The sequence below is a fragment of the Phalaenopsis equestris genome, unplaced genomic scaffold, assembly GCF_001263595.1.
Source record: "Phalaenopsis equestris unplaced genomic scaffold, ASM126359v1 Scaffold000049, whole genome shotgun sequence".
Classification (NCBI taxonomy): Eukaryota; Viridiplantae; Streptophyta; class Magnoliopsida; order Asparagales; family Orchidaceae; genus Phalaenopsis; species Phalaenopsis equestris.
In genome coordinates, this window is record NW_018164491.1 from 435,858 (window position 1) to 458,860 (window position 23,003).

The 23,003-nt window shown below is 31.7% G+C and overlaps 1 protein-coding gene across 2 annotated transcripts in view; it reads left to right on the forward strand.

Moving 5' to 3' along the window:
• The first annotated feature begins 5,178 nt into the window (after positions 1–5,178).
• The window catches only part of LOC110019109 (plant cysteine oxidase 3), a 40,728-nt gene continuing 22,903 nt past the window's right edge, over positions 5,179–23,003 (forward strand). For both annotated transcript variants that reach the window (XM_020716678.1, XM_020716679.1), the window contains exons 1-3: positions 5,179–5,360; positions 20,240–20,400; positions 21,324–21,486. In XM_020716678.1, the coding sequence (XP_020572337.1) occupies positions 5,249–5,360; positions 20,240–20,400; positions 21,324–21,486 (436 nt within the window). In that variant the 5' untranslated portion in view covers positions 5,179–5,248. The remainder of the gene's footprint in view (positions 5,361–20,239; positions 20,401–21,323; positions 21,487–23,003) is intronic.

Consider the following 23,003-nt stretch of genomic DNA (forward strand, 5'->3'; position numbering starts at 1 on the left):
ACATAGAATTTTTCATTGCAATCAAACAAAGTGAGGATATAAATGTTGTAACAAAGAGATAAGAGCTAAGAGTGATATAACCTATTGAATTCTCCAAGATATCATCTTAATCATAGACCTGCTTCACCAACATAGAGCAAACTCTCACTTAAATCATCTTACATTGGCTTTCTCACACTTAATGACTCACTCTTGGCACTCACACTAAGAAAACACTTAAATAATACGAAACACTGGCCTACTTAAGCTATGTTGGACACTCTCCAACATTCCCTTTAAATATAAATCTCGCTCTTCAAACTATTTTCCCCAAATAATTTAAAATTTTTCATCAATAACTGTTCATGTCAGCGTCTTCACACCACAACTCTATAATCTTAGGTGCTAGATGATGGTGCTACGACTTTAGGTTATGGTACTAAGGTACTGGATTTTGGTATTGCAGCATTGGATTCTAGCACATAGGCTCTGGGTTATCTGTCTTTAGAACCTTTATTTTAGCATCTAGGATCTATTTTTTTGCACTATGATGCTAGATTTTGGCACTGCGATGTTGGATTCTTATGCCTAAGCTCAGGGACTCTATCTTTTGGGCTTTCGTTCTAGCAGTGTGGTGCTGGATTTTGATGTTGTGGTATTGGCTTATAAAACGGTGGCTCTAGCTTTTGGAGCTTTAGCTCTGATTCTAGCGCTAAACTCTAGATTCTAAAGCCTAGGCTCTACTTCAACACTTTTACTATTTTATTTCCAGCTTTTTATCTTACAATGATTTTGCATGATATTAAATAAAAGCACTATAAATAACATATAACCACATAATATTTATGCACAAATAAATAACTATATTTAGAACCTTATAATATTTTTCCACTCAATAAATCTCCCAAATTTAAACATTACTTGTCCCAGTGATATCTATTTTTTTAAGTTTTATAGCCTAGATATTTGAGTAGCAATTACATTAAAAAATATTTTCAACTGAATCATCTAGTGAGAATAAGTTTTAAGCCTTATGAAATGTAAGAATTTGCATGGAATAATTATATTATAATTGTTTACATAAAATAAGTATTGTTTTAATCCAATTTGCTTAATCGTTTTGTGTGCATCATTGTCTAAAATTTAATTATTTGACAAGCAAACAAAAATTTTTTGACCTACAATCATTTAAGTGTAATTTAGATTTTATCAGTTAAAATATAATACTCTAACATCAATGTGATTTTGAATTGTTTAAGCTAAGAAGATTATAGGTGCCAATTTTTCTATATTTAGACTTATCATCAAGCTTTTTCCCATTTTAGCTTTTCTTAGTAATTTTTACTTTTAAGCATCATTAGCTTTCTTTACGCTTTTTTTTTCTTTTAAAGATAATCATTTCTTAAGAAGTTTATTAATAATTTTGATTATCAAATCTTCCTTACTTAAATTAATTCTAATTTCTTAGTAATTATTAAATGATACAAATCTATTTTTAAGTTATATGTATTGATATGTGTAAAATTTTAATATCACTTACTTATTTAAATTAGATATATATACTATTAATGCAATTTTTCAAAAGAAATAATTGTTCATGGATTTTGTTGTTAGTTTTAGTTTATTTAGAGGAGTGGTGGGAGGAGTAATAGTTAGTGAATGAAAAATGTTTTTCTTTTTTTATTCATTTTGTGGGGTTGGTGAGATTTTATATACCAATAAAAAGAAAAACTTATACATGGCTAAGAACAAATCATAAAACACCATGCAAAATTAACTTATAAATTTGTCTAATGCTATATTTCTAAGTAAAATTGTATGAAACAAAGGTAGAAACAAACTCACTTAATTTGTAATCAACATAAGTTGATTATTTTGTATTCCTTCACATTTCACGAAATGTTTTTTTTCCATCTCATAATTGTTGGTATCAACTCTTTCATGTCAGGCTTCACATGCTACTAAGTTTAAAAAATCATTAAATTTTAATTTTATTAAATTAGAAGATAAGATATATAAATAATTTTAGTAAACACTTATATATTTATGATTTTGAATTTCTTATTATATCGAAAGAGAAAACATCACTTGTGTAACTAATGTATAATTAAGGAGTTGTTCTGTCCTTATCTTCACTGTGATGATAACAAATTAGTTAACTAGGAAATTTTAAAGAAAAGAGCCAATTATAATGAGAATAATCATGAAGATTTTTAGTATAAGCCAACAAAATTTTGGGTACATTTTAATTGTGATAATGAAAAAATAAGTAAAAATTTTATGTACAATCTATTTAAATAAATAATATCATAATGATTATAAATCCTCACTTTATTCTTAATATTAATAGAAGTTGATCTAGAGAATGGCTTTTTTATTCTTGTGACTTCTTCTCCATGATTTGGAAGCCAAATTATAAGACAACTTTATCATTAGTGAAAACCAGTAGGGGATCACATATTAAAAAGTATGTTCTGGAAAATACATTTCTTTATAAAAAATAAATAAATAGTGCAGTCAATAGGATTGATGTAAATTTGTAATTAATCTCTTTGTGTTTGTAAAAAGCTGTCATGCCCTTTTTAAAAATATTCAATAAAACATTATGCTACAGTTATGTTAGGCTTGAGTGAGAGTACATAATATGTATAAGAAAATGATATCTTTCACTATAAGATAAGTCTAATGTTTGCAACAATGATTATTCAATTTTCATAAAAGGTACATTCTTATGCACATATAAAATAATATAATATCTCTTAGTGTAAGATTAGAACAATCACACCCCAGATCAGAAATGTGATACATCCTGTCAACATAAGACCTGATAAAATAAATTGAACATATTTTGTATTCTCAAAAAAAATATTTTATGCAAGTAATAATAAAAATAATAATTTTATTTTATTACATAAATAAGAGTCGAACTGATATATTTAGAAGAAAAATAAACAAAGTAGCTGAAATAAAATTGAAATGATAATAAAGAAACAACTACCCAAAACCCAAAAGAGGAAATAAAATAATAAAAGCAAATAATAAAAATTCCAAAAAGAAATCTAGAATTGGAATGATTGTTCCTGTGAAAATTTTCCTTTAAGTGGTTAAATCAATTATGTTATGCAAAAATATCAACAAGTGAGTTTGACAAATCAAACTCAATAAATAATGATAATTTATTAAAACATAAATGATAATGACCGAGGCACGCTGTATGAATAATAAAAAATTAATTTTCTTATATGTACATATAGACTATTATAAAGGCCAAAATTGAAATCAGAATGATATGAACATGCTTAATCCAATTAAAGAAATCTGACATGATTGATAAATAACTGCAATCACCTCAATTCAATCAATTCTTACAAACACAAAAATTAACATTTATTTGTTATTTAATATCAAATAAATTTATATTAATATATAATTGATTTTTATTAAATACCCTGAAACTGGTAAGGTAAACATCAATCCAAAAAAATCCAAATGATTTTTTGTGGAGGCGTCATTTTGTGGGTCCATCAGCATGACTAGCCAATATCTAACAAGATTTCAACGACTTACATATGCTACCGTAAATCATAACAAATACTAGGAAACATAAATGTCATAACTACAAAGCTAACAAATCAATGTGGATAATTTCATATGATGAACAATAAAAGTGTCCTAGAATAGTAAAAATAATATAATTGAAATAAAATGGATAAGTTTTGTAATCCTGCAAATTAGTTAGGATTCTAATATAAACAACAATGATAACTGCCCTAATAATGAAGGGAACAATTATCCCTCAATAAATAACAGCCACTTACGTCAAGTCAAGAAACAAAAACTCTGAATTTAAGAACAATTTAAATAATGTCGAGCAAGCCCTACACAAATCAGAATCCTAAAAAATTAACAAGGATGCAATTTAAATATATTAGGATTAATTAACTTTTAGTTTAGGTGTAAAATAATTAACATAGCTTGTATGCATATCTAAGCTCAAACTCTTACTCATCAAAATAATGCTTTTGCCCCATTGGTGTAACTTCCTAGGAGGTCACACATCCCGGGAGTGCTCTTAAGGGATCACACTAAATTCCAACGCTACACCAAAAGAAGCCTTTAAGTTTTAGTTTTTAGCTTCATTCCACTTAAGGGGTTTTACAATCTCTCTCTCCCACTCAAGTAATTGACGTCCTTATCAATTTTTAAGCCCAAAATTATCCACCAAACATATAAAATTCTAGAGGTGGCCCTTATAGGTTCAAGAGGCGGTTCTAACCATGTATCACTTTGTCCCATCTTGGGTTCAAGAGGTGACCCACATGGTGTAGCATTTTATTTTGTATGACATATACTTTCCATCTTCGCGTTGGTGTAATGCATTGATACCATTTTTAACAGCCCGAACTTTTACCCATTAAGATATTGCTCGCTTTGGCTTAGTGACTTCACAATTTTGCCCATTTGGTGTAACTTTCCAAGAGTTCATCTATCCCAAGTGTGTTTCAATGCGAACAGACTTAACTTTAGAGTTTTTTATGAAATTCCCACTACACCAAAAGGCAAGTTAAGGTTTATAAGTTCAACTTCATTCTATGTAAGGGTTTTCACAAGAACTAAGCTTCAATGCAAATGTTGTTGAGCTTTGATTGGATTACACAACTATGCACTAAAAAGGACTCCACAAATATGAAGTAGGTTTGCTCTAAAAATTTTATCAAGAATTTTAACATATTACTATGCACTTGGAAAAATTCTTATACAATATCAAGCACACAATTGTTGATTTTGTTAGGACTTTCAACATATTGAAATGAAAAAGTAGAAAAAAAATGTGTTGTTATTGGTTTATAAATAAGTTCAACATAATAACTAAATTACAAATATTTAGATATAAGAATAAAATGCATATGAACTACTTTGAAGGGCATGATACTTTTATTGAGAATATAAAAATTAGTTTTGAAGTACATAATTTTAACACAGTTACTTACAATATAGTGATTGGAGATATAGTTTCACACGGTAAGATTAATGTTGCAGATTCAAACTGTGTTTGCTATCATTTGAGTTTAACAATTAAAAAAATACATAACTTTATAATGAAAATGTCCAAAAAATATGAAGTACTTTTTTTTTTTTTAAAGGGGGCTCAAATATGAAGTACTTATGTGAATACTTTTTAATTGGATTTGTGAAACTTGAAAATGGTTGAAGGCACGCCAATGCACTCCCAGCTCAGCTCAGGAGAGGTTTAGGAAGAAGTGCTTCCATGGCGAAGGGGTCCTCTATACAGGCCCTGTATGAGCTCTCCAAGAAGACCTTCACCCCCTCCGCCGTCTCTCCCTCTTCTAAGTCAATTTGGAAGCTCTGCTCTCTCATGGGTAAACCCCTTCCTTTTCCTTCTCCACATTCTCAAGCTTCCCTCTGCAAACTATCACTCCATTTCCAAATGATTTTTGTCTTTGGGAAACGTTTTGTTCTTTTTTTCCCTTGTTTTCGGAACTTGGGTTGGTTAGGGTCTGTAAATTGCGGCTCTCTTGGGATTTAGTTGGATGAGATTTTTTTCCTGAGTTGGAGCCGGTAGAAGGACTGCAGCTACATCGGGTGTGGTTGATGTTTATGATTTTTTGGAGCGTTGCTTTGAATTATGAGGCATTAACTGTTATGATTAGAAGGGCCTTTGGATGGTCAGTACAAATGTTGCTTGAGTAGAATTGTCTGTCGAACTAGTCCAAGCGATCAGATAGTGAAGATGAGGACGAATCTAGGCTTTTGATTTGTTGTGGAGGGTGTATTGCTGCAGTAGCGTTCCATAACTTATTTCATTGCGTAGTGCCATTTTTACTGGCTTATAGAGTAATGTCCAGGGTTCTTGCTGGTTATAGCTAAATGAATGAATTTTTTTGCGATTAAAAGATATTATACACATTTAGGGTACAATGATCCTTAGTTGCTTGATAAACACTAGCCTTTAGCCATGGCAAACATTGCAAAATCACAAGATGAAACTTACTAGAGGCTAAAGGCTTTGAGCATCCTATAAAATATGGCCATTCTGTTGTTGTTTAGCATGCTCATTAGTACTCGTTCTTGCCTGGTTATAGTCAAGCTGATAATATGAGACATTTATAGGGCTTAAGCAGCTATTGAGTGAATCCATCATGAACCTGGGACTGCTATGATGTCATAGAAGGTAGTATATCAGAGTAGGGTCTACGTTTGTTTTCTTACACTCAAACTGCCTTTTTATATCGAAGGAGTTTGAGTGTACAAGTTCACCTTTCTCCCAATTTGCAGATAAATTCTTCATCTTCCTTGGGCTTAAGAATTTTATTTGTTGCCAAAAATGCACAACGATACGTTGATTAGCTAAGTGAACCAAAACAAAGCTTTTTTTTTCATGCTTTTGTATGAGGCTCTTTTTCTTCTAATTTTCAGATTTTATTCTCTTCTAGATTTAAACTATAGGTTTATTTTAGTTGTATGATGATGGTGATTCCTTTGAGATCCCTTACATCTATTCCATATTCTTTTGCATGGTCGCCCTCGCCCGTAATAACCAACCAAGTGGCCTTAAGGATGGAGCCCCTTGAGATTCTTGAGGTCCTTTTACCTTCCAATTCTACATTCCATGAAAGCAAGAAAACAAAGAAGAAAAATTCATCTGCAATAAATAGATGATAATGAGGCCTATTTAACTCAATCCCCAGGTCAACAGGGAATTTAGGAAAAAAAAAAGATACACTACTCTCTTTTCCCTCTTCTAGCCTCTTAAGTACCGATTTAGGTCTTACATTAAGAACTTGTATCTAATCATATTCTTGGTTATCATGTGTATTGCTTTGCCTCTCAAATTATATTATTATGTTGTTGTGTCTTGGTACAAAAGGGGAGTCATAGTTCTTGGATTCAACTTTTTTCTTCGCAAGGTAGTATGGATAGTGAATGCTTACTTAAAGACCTAGAAAACTAGTTGAGACCTAATATGTTATGAGCTTTAACACTTGTTTACCATGCGAGTGCTTCACCTCTACTAAGGGCCAAAGACTTATCCTAAGGACTAGCCTATTACATTTGCTTGCCTGACATTGTGGACTCTTTGATGAAGGACTTAGGCTCACTTTGGATTTGGATCCAACATTGCGATCGATTAATTACTCCTCTTTTGAAGTCGTTGATGATTGTTTGCGAGCAGTTATTTTTAAGACTTCATTTTGTCTCCATCATCTTGCCAACTACTTAGGTTAGTCTCCATTGTTAATTTCCTTGCATTATTGAGTTTGTTTTTTGCGTAGATTTGTTTTTGTGGATGAAAATTATAGGTTCTTAATAAGATTATCTCTTTGTGACGTTCGGTCAATAGATATATAATAATCTACTATTTTCTTATATTTTGGTGTATTTTCCATCAAACAATTTTTTTTAGTTTGACTTGTATGATTCAAATTTGTTCTTCTACTTGCAGTATGTAGTGGATAACGCCTTTCAAGTAATCAAAAAGCTCATTTTTTTTATTTGATAGAGCTTACAAAGAATCATTGCATTTGTGCACATTCATAATTGTTATATCTTGATTGCAATTAGATCTTCAATTTGAAAACTAGCAGTCTAATGATGTTCAATATGCCTTTTGTATTGAGATAACACTTTATCTATTTCCAGGCTTCATTGGCTAGTTTGGTAGTTGACAAATGTTTAAATGAGCCAATTTGTCTTTTCAAGGGCTAAATTTGATATTTCTTCTTTAATCCAACAAATGAGATAAGATATATTCTCGGGTTTATTAGTTGTGATAACTAATTAATAAAATCACAACTTGCCCCATGCTTTAATAGTTGGTTCCATCTTGAGATTCATGATAGAATCATGCCTTTGAATTGAGATTTTATTGAGTGATAATTTTGGCATCAAAAGATTAATTTTTTTGGGAATGTTTTGTCTCTTTAGACAATTTTTGTTAGTAATGGTCGTTTGATATCTGATGTGGTGACATTTTTCTTGACTGTTGTCCTTATTGTCTCTTAAAGAGCTTTTTCCTTGTATCATGTTGGTCAAGAGGCCAATGATAAGGATTTACCTTCAATGATAAAGGAGAAAGACTCTCTTTCCTTATCTTATAGTGTGTTCAAAACTGCCTCAATTGCTTGTTACATTATAAATGAATCTTTGTTTCTTGTTTTCACGTTGTCCCTTATTAAAATATCCATTCTATGAGTTTACTGACTTTTTTTTTATTGCTCTTTTATTTTGTCTGTTCTTTGATACACATTGTAACTTCTTCCACATGTTGTGATTTTCCTCTATCTTGCCATCTTTTTTCCATTATGCTAAAATCTATTATTTGAATTGAATCAAGATTTTTCACGTATTGGTTTATCCTTTCATTTCTTGTGTATAGGATAGGTACTTCTTCAAATGACGACACTTCTAGCTACCAATACTGTAGATAATGGAAACAAAGAGGTTGGGGAGGAGAAGGATAAAGAAGATTGGCATAAGAAAAGCTCTTATAGATGCTTGACTACTTTGAATCTTTATTATGCGTTATTGGGGTTACATACTTTTGCATGCTAAAAAAAGTCAACTAAGCACCATTGTACTCTAACAAACAAATCTACTTTTTACGATGTATCAATCAATTTAACTGAATACAACTATGTATAGCTATACTTTAACATTCAAAGCTAATTACTACATTTCGTGAAACAGTGTAACTAAGCATAGCTGTCTAACAATCTCTCTTCCAACATACTGACAGCTAATAGCTTGCCCTTCTTGTCGGCTTAATCTCATGTATTATCATCTTTTCTTTAACCATTTTGGAAATCTCTTAACCACTATGGTTGTTTCCTTACCCTTCCCTGTTTATTTCTTTTTGCGTTATTACATCATTACCCTCTGTCAAAAACAAAATTGTCCTCATGGTCAATTTGAAGATAACATAATTGTAACTCATTCAAGAATACCAAAGAAGCATATTTGGCTATTATTTGTACCATCATACTAAAGCTTGCAAAACTATTTTGTCATTATTATGTGTTATTGAAGTACTTTTAGTGGTTTAACCAGGGGTTGTTATTTTATAAACTGTGCCAGTAATATTGCAAGTTGACATTTCGAATCTTCTTGAATTAATTGAGGAATGACACTTGAAATGTAGGATGAATTTTTGCTATCAATGATATCTCAATTTGATATACTATGGTGCAAATTTTTTAATGATTTGAAATGGCCCATAATAGCATTGATTGAGCTTACTAAGTTGGTAATCGAACATGTGGATTTTATTTATTAATTTTCTCATGTGAGTTTGAGTGTTAATTTGAGATAAAATAATTGAAGATATTTGTCTCTTTCTCCTAATATTCATTCATAGCCTTGATATTTGATGGATGAGAATTGTATGGAATAATCGGAGGTACTCTTTCATAAACTATTTGAAAGTATGTTGTGGTATGTTTAGCCATATTGTAAGAAAATTCTTCCCATGATATGAGCATAAGCAAATTAGTAGGCATATTGATGCGAAAACTTATTTGAGTCATTGATTTGGAACTTTCCTTTAGTTGCTTTATTCTGTATGATAGGAACTTTTATAGCTTAATCTATTTTCTCTGAGATGAAATACTTCTTTCTAAAATGAACTCACAAAAGTTGGATCTCCATCAAACACAATTATTTGTGGAATATAATGTAATTTGCAAACATTGTAAATAAAAATTCTCGCCATTGTTGTTGCTAAAAAATTATAAGGGCAATTATGCGCATACCTGGATGGCCAATCAATGATCACAAAAATAGTATATTCTTCTTGTGATTTCGACAAACCCATGATGAAATCTATAGCATTTTTTTCCCCTCAAATAACACTTGAATAGCCAATTGTTCTAACAAACTCGTGGGTTTTTCTGTCATATTTTACTTGTTGATGAGTTGATATTTATCAATAAATTGATAAGTATCTTTCTTTATCCCCTACCAAAACAACTAAGCCATAACACGAGCCATTGTTCGTTTTATTCTCCTAGGACCCTGAATCGGCCTGCAATGTAATTCAGTTAAGACACAATTTAGTAAATTTGAAACTAAGGATAGAAACAATTGTTTCTTAAAATAAAGCAATCCATCTTGATTGTAGTAAAAATAAAATTAATCTGGATTATTGGTAATATTCCTAAGTAGCTATTGTAGATTTGTCAAATGCGATAATTCTTTTTTGATTTGCTCCATCATTGTTGCTAATTGCCTTGTGCAATCTAATAGAGTTTCTAGTTGTATGTTTGATAATTCCTTCATATCCGACTTGTGAGATAAAGCTTCCACAACTTAATTTTATGCTTTCGGATTGTGCTGAACGATGTAATCAAACCCTAACAATTTGGCGAAAAAGCGGTGCTCTGGATTTTGAATGATTTGCTGCATGAGTTCTCTAATGCATTTTATCACTGTGAATCATAAATTGTTTGCCCAGTAAGTATTGACGCCAATAACTTACTGCTTCAGTGATAACATACAACTCATAGGCATAAGTTGAGGCTTGTTACTTGACTGACAATAGTTTCTTACTAAAGAAAGCTAGAGTCTTTTTTATGAAAGCTGCTCCAATAGCGATACTAGAAGCATCAGTCTCTTTTATGAAGGTATTGTAAAATCTTGAAAAGCTAAAATTGGTAATGAGATCATAGCTTTTTTTTTTTGTTCTTTAAATGCTTTCTGAGCTTAATTGGTCAATCCAAAATTTCCATTGGCTAATAATACAGTTAGAGGGGATACAATATTTGCGTAATGTTGAACAAACTTCCTATAATGACTTTTAAGTCACGAAAATCCCCTTAATTGTTTTAATGACATTGGAATATGCTGAGTTAAAACTGCTTTAATTTTGGCTGCATCCATTGCCAAGCCTTGTTGTGATGCAGTATCATATAATCAATTTGTTGGCAGCCAAACTTACATTTTGTTGATTGAATGCTTGCAGTGATGATAATGCCAATCAAGATGACTCGTGTGGTTGAGAAAGAATGTGCTATATATTAAAATATCATAAAAAATTCCATGACAAATATTGTCTGAATGGTCAAAGAATGTTATCTACCATGATTTGGACCTTGATTAGTTTTTTTGTCAAATCAAAGAACATAGCTATTAACTTATTGTACCCATCATGCATGCGCAATATTGTTTTATATGCATCTTTTTCCTACATTCATATTTGATGATAGCTTTTTTTTTTTAGTTAGAGAGCCTTGTACGGCTCCTCATTTAAAACTACAAAAATAAATATAGCCCGGGTAAGAGGGACTATAAACCACATATACAACTCACACAACGAAACAAAAAACAAAGTCCCTCTCACCAAAAGAAAATACAACTGATACGACCTAGACCAACAACGACCCAAGAACCCAACAAAACTAAAGATCAGAAAAACAAAGCTGCAAAAGACTAAAAAGAACAATTTTGGAAATAATAATAGAAGAACAAGATGCACCAACATGAGCACACCAATCAACCTCAACATTACCATCCTACTTGGTATGAGACCATCAAATAATGAGTTTCTTGCTAAGAACATGTATCTGCTTCATTTGAATCAAAATATATTTGATGATAGCTTGATCGTAAGTATAATTTCAAAAAATAAATTGGGTTCCATTTGGGGTGGCGGTGCAGTGGCGGGGTGACACCGCACCACAGTTTTGTCTATTTGGAGAAACTGTGTTTTGATAGCTTTTTCAAAAAGCCGCTGCTAAAATCTGCATTTTTTCACCACTCCTGGCTAGGTGCGTTGGCAACTTTCTAGTTGCGGTCTGACTTAAAAAAAAAATTATAATAGACACTGTAGTTTTTTGAGCATCAAATTATTATTCAGCAGCTTTACATCTGTTTTTTAATAAGCTGCAACTGCCCCAAACATACCTGAAACACCATGTAGTGATTAATTTATACATAGTTGACATTTGAAAACTATCTGAAAAGTGACCCATTTCACTACAACATTGCTTTGTTGCATCCTTACAAACTAACGATACTGGTACTAAAAAATAACTTGGGCTTTTACTAATATCGAGATGAAGCATTTTTTTTCACCAATTGCTCAATCTCAATTTTTTGGAAGTATGGATATCAATATGGTCTTACATGAATTGGTTTCATTCCCGCCATCAAATTTATTTTTTGGTCTACATTGCCCTGTGGTGATAATTTTGTTGGAGTTTGAAAGATTTCATTATATTTGTCAATCATTAGGATAAGATGTGCTTGTAGTGTATGTAACTATCTGGCCTAATAGTATAGAATTAATCAAGTCAGGAATTGCTTTCAGAATGCATTAATATTTCCTTTAAGTTATACAATAAACTGTCATCACTTTCAATAATAAAAAGAGACTAAAAACTATAAAGCACACTAATCTATAGCCAAATCCTACTAAGGCATCATAGTCTGAAAATAAAACACTGTCACAATCCAACCAACAATAATTACAACATCAATCTAAAATAAACATTATAAGGAATTAGAACCAGGACAAATAACCTACTACCCAGTATCAATAATTTGTTCTGTACAACCACATTTGCATGGAAATAGCACTGTCATTACTCTAATAACATTACAATACAAACACAATAACACCACCATATCACTCGACGAAAAAAACCACTGTTCATCCACATTTGCATGACAATAACACCACATTATTACACTAATAACACCACAAAATAATCACAATAACACCAGATAGTGGTAGTTCTGTAGTGATATATTTGTGGTGTTATTATGATATTATTGAGGTGTTATTGATATATTATTATAGTGTTATTTTAGTGTTATTCTGATGTTATTTGAGTGGTGGTAGTTCTGTAGTGATATATTTGTGGTGTTATTACGATATTATTGAGGTGTTATTGATATGTTATTATAGTGTTATTCTAGTGTTATTCTGATGTTATTTGAGTGATATTGTGGCAGTTATGTGGTGATATTCGACTGATGTTATTGAGGTATTATTGTGATATTATTTGATTGGTATTGTGGTCGTATTCGACTGGTGTTATTGAGATGTTATTGTGACATTATTGTGGTGTTTGTGTTGTGGCGGTTTTGTGTTGGTATTTGATTTGCGTTATTGCAGTTTTACTATTATATTTTTGCGGTATTATTTTGGTGTTATTGAGTTGTTTTTGTGACATTATTTGAGTGATATTGTGGCGGTTCTGTGGTACTGTTCGATTAGTGTTATTGCGGTGTTATTATGGTGTTATTTCAATATTATTGAGGTGTTATTGCAGTGTTATTGTAATGTTATTATGATGTTATTGCGATATTTTGGTGGTGTTATTAAGATGTTATTGTGGTATTATTTGAGTGGTATTCGATTGATATTATTGAGGTGTTATTATGATGTTATTGCAGTATTATTGTAGAGTTTTTTGATTGGTATTGTGGCAGTTCTATTTTGGTATTTGACTGATGTTATTGAAATATTATTGTGCTGTTATTGTGGTATTATTGTGGTATTATTTAGTTGTTATTGAACTGCTATTGTTGTATTATTTGAGTGTTATTGTGAGTTGGTGTTTTTGCATGCATGTATTTTGATGGTAATTTGATTGTATGGAGGTGTTAATTTGGTGTGACTGGTGATATCTCAGTTATATAACATGATCATTTTGGTGTTATTGATCTTTTATTGTTTGTTCTATTTGTTTAATATCTAGAAGATGAAATCGATGTTCATAGATCAATTAAACAACAAACAATAAAAGATGTTGTGGAACAACAAATAATAAAACATGTCGTAGATACTCCAATCGTTAGGGGTGATAGGTTACTTTTAGATATTGAACAAGCAAAACAACCAATAAAAGATGTGGAATCTCTAACTCCGACGTGCATTACAATCACCGATGAGGAGAGAGATCTCCAACACAACATGACAGAGATTATTTATGCAGATGATGATGTGACAAAGTTATTTTATGAAAAAATAACTCTTGATATTGTGTACCATAACTTTTCTGTTAACATTAGAGATGATTATTTTTGGTTATGTAGTCTCGATCAGCTCAGATAGTTGTTGATTTTTTTGGTAGAACATAAATACCTCTTGAAATGCAACAAGTAATTGATCGTTGTTGTAACAAATACAGTGATAAGTGAGTAAATGTTCACATTTCTTTGTTATAAAGTACTTTTATATTTGAATATAACAACAATTCTGTTAACATGTAGGAGTGATATTATGATTAATGTTGAACATGTAGTTAGCCATGCTTGTTTTGATGCCATTCTGTCAAATGAATGGTTTGCGAACAAATAGGTCGATGCTTTTGCTCTAATAATAGTTAAAAAGAAGATTAAATCACTGGCATTATACAGATCGTTCCTATATGTATCACCACAACATTGGGTAATTATTCAAGTTCAACCATATATTGTAAATTTAATGTAACTTCTGTTTGTATATTTATCCCATGATGACATTTGTGCCATTTTATGCACATATATAAAGATATACAAAGATACACAAAGATCAATCTGCTTAGAACACATCACAAAGAAAAATGTCAAAAAATGTAGAAATTATATTAATTCCTATAGTTGATAAACAACATTAGACGTTCGTGTTGGCACATTTGAAAGAAAAAAAGTGGAGATTATATGAATTTACCCAACTTGATGCACAAGGCAATCACCCACAACGTCATAAGTATATTCAACAGAAGCTCAGTGATTCGTTATTTAGTTCATATTTTTTGGTATGTATGACATATTTTAATTCAATATGAAACTTTACAGATAAATCTATTGGTAAGAGATGCTGAGAAATCTTTTCGAAATAATCCATCAAAATAATCGGTTGTTATGGCTAGAGGCTACCCTACATAAAGTAACAGTGTTGACGACGGTATGTTTGTTTGTAAGTATATGAAAACATTAGTAAGAAGCAAGAGAGTTGATTGGAGCGACAACTTGGGCTGACAAGCATAAATGACAATTTAGAGCTGAATTTGCTTAAGAACTTTGTCTGTGGGCTTTGTCAGCTGTATAACTTATTTACTTTAAACAGATTAGCTGATACTTGTTGGCTTTAACTTGATTTTATTAATGAATGCTAAAATTATAGTTGTGGGCTTTGTCTATGGTCTTTATTTGATGCATTTCTGAACTTCAAAGTCAGTTTCCTCTCTTTCTTAAAATCGCCACAGTACCTTTCCAAAAAAACCACAACAACTTAACCACAATGGCAATTCAATAACACCCCAATAACATCACAATAACACTGAAATAACATCAAAAATACACCACAATAACACAAAAATAACACTACTACATTGCTACAATAACGCCACAATAACACTGCAATAACACACCAATAACACTAATAACTCTCAACTAATATCACAAATAATACCTAAATAACACCACAATAATACCGTGATAACACATAATAACACTCCAATAACACCAGTCGAATACCATCACAATCGCAACGATGCCACTCAAATAACACCACAATAACAATTTAATAACACTTCAATAACACCAAAATAATACTGCAATAATATCGTAATAATACTGTAATAACACTAGTCAAATATCACCATAGAACCGCCACAATACCACTCAAATAACACCTCAATAACATCACAAGAATACCACAATAACGTCATCATAATACTACAATAACACTTCAATAATACTTAATGACATCTCAATAACACCACAATAATACCGCAAAAACGTCGTAATAACACCACTAAACCAATAAAACATCGCAATAATACTTTAATAACACTTCAAAACACTACAATAATACCGCAATAATATTTTAATAACACTTCAAAAATACTACAATAATACTGTAATAATACCATAATAACACAACAATAACAGCAGTCGAACACCACCACAATGCTATCACAATACCACTTAAATAACACCAGATTAACACCTCAATAACACTTCAATAACAACACAATAATACAACAATATCACTCAAATAAAACCACAATAACACTAGTCGAATACCACCATAGAGCTGCCACAATACCACTCAAAATAACAATTCAATAACATCTCAATAACACAATAATATTACCGCAATAACACTATAATAACACCAGTTGAATACCATCACAAAACCACTGCAATATTATTCTAAAACCACAATAACACAACAATAACACCTCAATAACACCATAAAATATTACAATAGCACCACAAAAAACAATAATAACACCATAATAACAAAAAAAAAAAACTACAATAACAACATAATAACACCACAAAAATGCCGTAATAACAACTCAATAATATCACAATAATATCACAATAACATCATAATAACAGACAATACTATCGCAATAAAATCATAATAACACCACAATAACACAGTCGAATATCACCATAGATCCACTATAATACTATTTTAACACCACAATAACATCATAATAATACCGCAATACCACAACAAAAATACCATAGTAACACATTAATAACACCTCAATAATACCACAAAAATACTAATAACACTACAATAACATTGCAATAACACCTCAATATCATCACAATTATACTGCAATAACACAATAATAACACTGATCGAATACCAACACATAATCGCCACAATTCTAACACCTAACACCTAAAATAACATCACAATAACACCTCAATAACACCACAATAATACTACAATAACACCACAATAATACAATAATAACGCCATAATACAACCAAAATAATACTTCAATAACATAACAATAATGCCACAATAATATCATAATAATACTCCAATAACGCCAATCGAATATTGATATCTTTTAGCATGCTTAAATTTCTTACTTTTTTGCAATTGTTTTTGAATTAAATTGTACTTTAAAGATATGTATTTTCTGTGTTTTTATTGCAGGTATAACAGGTAGGATGATTGGAGCATTTTGGAGCGGAAACAACAAATAAAGAAAATAGGGCTGCCAGCAGACTGGCGCCTAGGTGCCACTTTCTGGGTGCTAAGGCGCTATGGGGCAACGCCTTGGCGCCACTTTCTGGCGTTTAGGCGCTAGAGTCCTCCCACCAAATCGAGAAGATGGCGCCTAGGCGCTGAAAACTGTCTGGACGACTTTAGTACAAACCAGGGGTTATTTGTCGGATTTGGATAGTTTGGGAGAGGAATTTTGGTATTTTTTGGCATTTCAAAGTCCTATAATTCTCCAGGAACGTCAAGAGGTCATAGATAGGAGTAGGGAGTGTAGATTTTTATCTTTTCTTGAGAGATTGGAGAGGGGATTTGAGTGCAATCTGTAAAGGATTTGTATCAGCATTGCAAGAAACAGTAGAAGGCTTTGTTGGAGGGATTTGCATCTCTTTTTCAGAAGGAAAAAATTAAGTGTTGCATTCTTTATTGATTTGTCTCTGTTATAAACACATATTTAATGAATTTATTTTGATTTAATGAAGTTTTCTATTGTGTTAAGCTTGCTTTGTGAGTAGAATTCTTGCACTTTTCTCTTGTGATAATTAGGTAAAATTTGTAGGATGATGATTACTATAGAATCGATATTTTAATTTTAATATGATGATTTTTTACTTCATGCTTAATTTAGTTATCAATTTAGCCAATTGGTATGTTAAAACCTGTTGTGAACCCATAAAGTCCTGGGAGGGTTATGATTTTATCAACTAGAAAGAACCATATTGAAATAGTAGGTGAAGGAAAATTAGTCCATATGGCAATGCAAATATATAGGGAGATAGGGTTTGAAGGGTTTAACTTGGGGGTTTCTAGGGTGACAGACAGAAGCACATATTGAGTTAAACCAAACAACAGTGGGTTCGCCAGCTACACGTGGCGAAATCTCATTGGAGTCCGGACTTCTCCCACACGGTAGGGCCGCTCCTTTTCTCTAATCCTTCGCACGAGCTGCTTGACTGAGGCATCTTTGTTTTTGTACCTTCAAAACCACTAGCAACCCTTATCTTCTTCTCCTTTGTTCGGCTAGATTACTAGTTCTCTCGCGCTAAACTGTCTTCTTCTACGACTCCGACAATTCTTACACGCGCTAAAGTATTGCCCTTCTCCTTCGCATGGAAATCTCACGGAGGCTTCGTCTCAACCGGTTGGCTAGGCCACACACACTACCCTTCCATCATCTTCTCCATTGTTGTTTCTTCCTCTCCTTGCTCTGTCTTTCGCTCTCTCTGTTTGTTTGATTTGAATGGGGCGTGCGACCGTAAAGGCGCAATTGTAGTGACACTTATCCCTTTATGTCAATTCAAGTATCAATATTTTATTATATAATTATTATTTATTTATTTTTACACAAATATTACAATGTATGTGACCATTCTTTATAGTTTGATACGGTCTTGCACATGCTTGCAACTGAAAGCATTATGTCGCTGCATCTTGTGAGAGCAATCGAGTGCATTATGTCTGGTTTCATATCACCTTACAATTGCATTGGAATATCATTTTATGATAACTCCTTGTGAGGTTCTTTTAGTCAGCAGCAAATGGTCTGAGCATTTGAATTCATTTTCAACCAGCACCTTAAAATTGTTTAATGGCATGATTGGTTGCTCCAAATTTGAATTATTAGTTTTTATGTATAGAATTTTGTGTAGATTCCCTATCTACAAATACTTGAATAGAATTGTTGCCAATCAACCCTTGCAATCATAATATCTGAGGATCTGAATATTTAAAGCTAAATTTTTGATACTCTCTTTTATTCTGAATGCTATTGCTATCTTCATCAATTCTTCTTTCAGAAAACTGCTCATGCACTCAATGATACTTATCGTTACGATGGGAGAAGAGAAAGGCTTCTAAGATTTCTTTTCTCATACTGGTTTGCAATTAGAAGATGGACCGGCAAGTTTGATTTATTATTTGACGTTGACTCTGCATTTTTCCGACTAGATTTGGTTAAAATCGTTGTAATGGACTAGATCGTCAAAGAATTTGCAATTCTTTGTCGATCCACTTATTCATGAATCCATCCTCCATTAGTTTAGCTGATTAAAAAGCTTGAACTAATATTTGTAGTTGTAACACACACATCTTTTTGAACATCAGTGTGTAAGTCTGATATAAAACAACTTTGAAGGAACAAAGGCTGAATAATTGAGATCATATTTGCAAGCTCCTCAAATAGATTATAGGAGTCTCATACAGTATTTGTCGAATGCATTTTTGCGAGTTCACCTTTCAGGTATTGGCATAATTATCGACCAAAGCATACTTGCTTGGGAGATTCTATGACTAGTGCTAGTTGGATTTAGCTTCCCAATTTAGCTTGTCCGTCAGCTGTCCTTCAAGCTGCTGAGGATCTTGTTTGGAGTCTGCTTTTTAGTAGCTATTAGAGTTGCTTGCGGAAAGCGGGATCTTGTACTTGCTCATTTAGTTTCCCTTGTTTTCTTCTATAATGCCTTGTAACAGGGAAGAAATGACATTTGCATTCAAAATTTTTTTTGCAAGTACTATATAAAAGTGGTCCTGCATTTATTTATAAATCTAATTTTGAAGCCAAATCTCTTTTGTATGGAAACCAGTAATGATTTATGTCAACTTATCTTTTTCTTTTTTTAGCCTATAGTTGCCTTTTTATTGTTGTTTTTCATGATGATGAAGCTATGTGCATATTTGATTATCTCTTACATGGCAGCCTTGCTTTTATATTTTATAGCACTTATGAAAGAAATTTTTATTTGACTTTTTTAGAATTTGTAGTAGTGATATTTATAAATGTTAAAGTCATATTGTTTAGGTGTTTTACATGTTACTACATAGGAATTGTGTGGTACTTACGTATATGTCCCTTCATGAGGCTTATATTGTCCCATGAAAGCTAAATGCCTTGCACTACGCCTTTGCTATTCTAAATATTGATTGAGTTCACTGCTTAATCTATCAAGTGATAAAGCAGCCGGAACTTAACCAGGTACAGTCCTTCAAAATATTTATTAATCCACATCTTTGGTAGTCACAAAATCACAGATGGGTTATCTATGAAGCTGATAATTCTTCTAGTACGATGAACTCCAGGTTTATTTTCATCAATCTCTTGTAATATGGATATAAGAATTTTATTTATGTTCAATTATGTCTGGGAAATTATGTAATTTGTATCTTTCTTGATTCCTTACTCATGTAAACTTAGTATGATTTGTACCTACTGAACTATTTCATAGCTTACGGTGCATCATTCGTTTGATTTGCACTATAACCGGTAGGTTGGCCATTCTTATTCAGATACAATTAGTCCGGCAGAAGTAGGACTTAAAGAAGATGTTCTTGATGATGACAGAGGACATGGCTTTTTTGAATCTAATCCTTTCAAGAGTTTAGTTAGAGCTGCTCAATGGGCTCAACCAATAACATACTTGGATATATATGAATGCGATAGTTTTACTGTAAGTACATCCTAATGTTTATTTTTCAAGAAATTTTTGTTCTTGCTTTGCAGATGTGCTTTTTCTTAATTTATTAGAATTAAATGAAAATAAGACACTCAATAGGATGCAATGGAGAAAAATGATTCATGTAGCCGGCCCCACTTAGTGGGATAAAGGTTTGTTGTTGTTGTTTTTGTTGCTGTTTGCAAATGTGCTTTTTCTTTCAAATCTGGCACTACAAACCTTTGTTTTAGAAGATAGAAAGCAGATGATTCAAAAAAGTTTCAAAGATTACTACTTGGGAGTTTATTAAGATAATTGCACCACAAGTCTACTAAGACAAATACTTTTTTTGATACAGCATAATAAAGTATTGTTGATGAATGGTATGAAGCGACAAAGTTGAAAAATGGGGGATGAATGAATTGTTTGGGCTATTTTGGTTTGATGAGAATTAAATGAAAAGTGTTAGCATTTACATGGAAAATAATTGTTTTGCCTTGGTTTGGAGTAATGTTTACTTCCTAGTTTATTTCTTTCACAAATTTGTGGTGAAATAAATGTAACTAAAAGTAAATCGACTGCATTTATTTTGTTGGGATTTATTACGCATGCATTATAAATGTAGCCTACCAAATGACCGCTTAATGAGTTTTTGATTCTGACTACCTGAGATGTTTGTAGTATCTTCACCTAAATTTTTGTTTGAATTTAGTTGCATTAGGGTTAGTGATATTACCTCGTTCCTTTATTTTTATTCTTATAAGGATATAAAAAATAATTAGGTCTTACTTGGTAATACCCTTTGCCTTTAGGCCGTAATAATAAACCCATGGTCCTAAATTCTACGAACTTGCTGATTCTGAATATTAAGAACAATGATCGATCAATTTCTATCAATGTTTAATTGTAATTGTCACAGGTTTCATTTAATTTTGCAGATCGGCATATTTTGCCTTCCAACCTCATCTGTGATTCCACTTCATGATCACCCTGGAATGACTGTGTTAAGCAAGATTCTTTATGGTTCTATCCATGTGAAAGCATATGATTGGGTTGAGCCTCCTTGCATAAGTAATAGTGGGCAGCGGAGTGAAATTTCAGGTCTGTGATTTTTTGTTTCATGTCATTACATTAATTTGGAAGCATATTTCTCTTTATATCTATGATCATTTTGTTGGTTATTTATTTTTTTGCTTTCAAGGGCAACGTATATTTGTCGAGGAAATCGTTTTATGATGCACTTTATCCATATTGCTATTAGAGGGCCATTTTGGGTTCAGCCATTCACATATTTCGATCATTAAAATAAAACATTTGGAGTCAAAGTTGTCATTGTTAAATCTCAATAAGATATAATTTTGATCTTTTATTTATTGCAAATTTGGATTGTGATTTATATATATATTTCATGGGAATATGAGATCTTTTGTTGATTTTAGAAGATATTTATAGTTTTGTGGAATCTTGTAATTAGTTTTATGTTTCCAACCTCATGACTTATTATTACTATATATAAAGCATTGTAATAAGGGGTTTGGAATCCTACAATTGCAAGCAAATAGAGAGAAGATTGAGAGAGAGATTTGGTGCCCAACAACTACGAGCAAACAGGGAGAATGGAGGGATGGAGAGAGGTGTATCGGGATTGACATCAATTGATAAATAAAGGCACACCAAGATGGGGATGAATTAATCGTGTGGTGGGATTTTTTGAATTTTTTCAATATCAATTCAAAATATTCATAATAACACCGATGAAAACTAAACACATAAAATTGAAAGACTAAGTGAAAGCTAATAATATTATAAATAAATAACCAAATTAAAGACCCAAACAATGTATAAAAATATAGGAGAAATGATCTTCTAATGTGAATAAATTAATACAATTAGTGTATGCATCTCAACCTTATCATTAACATAACTATATTTGACCTCATACACACTAGTTAATTAAATAATTTGGTTCTATGGAATATAAATCTTTCATTGTAGGTCAATGATTTCTTAATTTTTTAATTTACTCAAGTGCAGAACCCTAAATTTGATCACGAAGGCATGTATTGTGAACTATAAGATGAGTTAAATGTGAGATTATACAAGTTTAAGTGAACTAGTAAAATAATTATAAAGCTGGCACAAGAGAAAGTATTACATTCCCCTCAACATTTTAAATTCTCAAACAATTAAAATAATAACTTGTGAATAAATAAATTTAAATTGAAACAAAGGTATAAGTAAATAATACAAAAAGTTAAAACACGAGAATAGTTATATTATTTTGTTAATCTCAAAATTTACATACATGCTTAGATCCCTCCAATGGACTAGGATTCCTATTATCCTGTTTTGCAGCTAAAAGGCCAGCTCTTTAATGATAGAGAAGTCTCATAGCACACTCTTCATTCAGGCGACTTCAACTCAAATGCCCAACTTTAATAAGCTTAGGCTTCCCAATCTCTAAAATAGATGAAAAATATCAAACCAATGTCCTTTTTAACGTTGGTTATCTAATTATTATTTCCTATAATTTTAATGTAATCTATTTAAAACAAATGAACGTTGATATAATGAAAAACTTTTTACTTTTGAACTAGAGTTTTAAAGAGATGTTACCA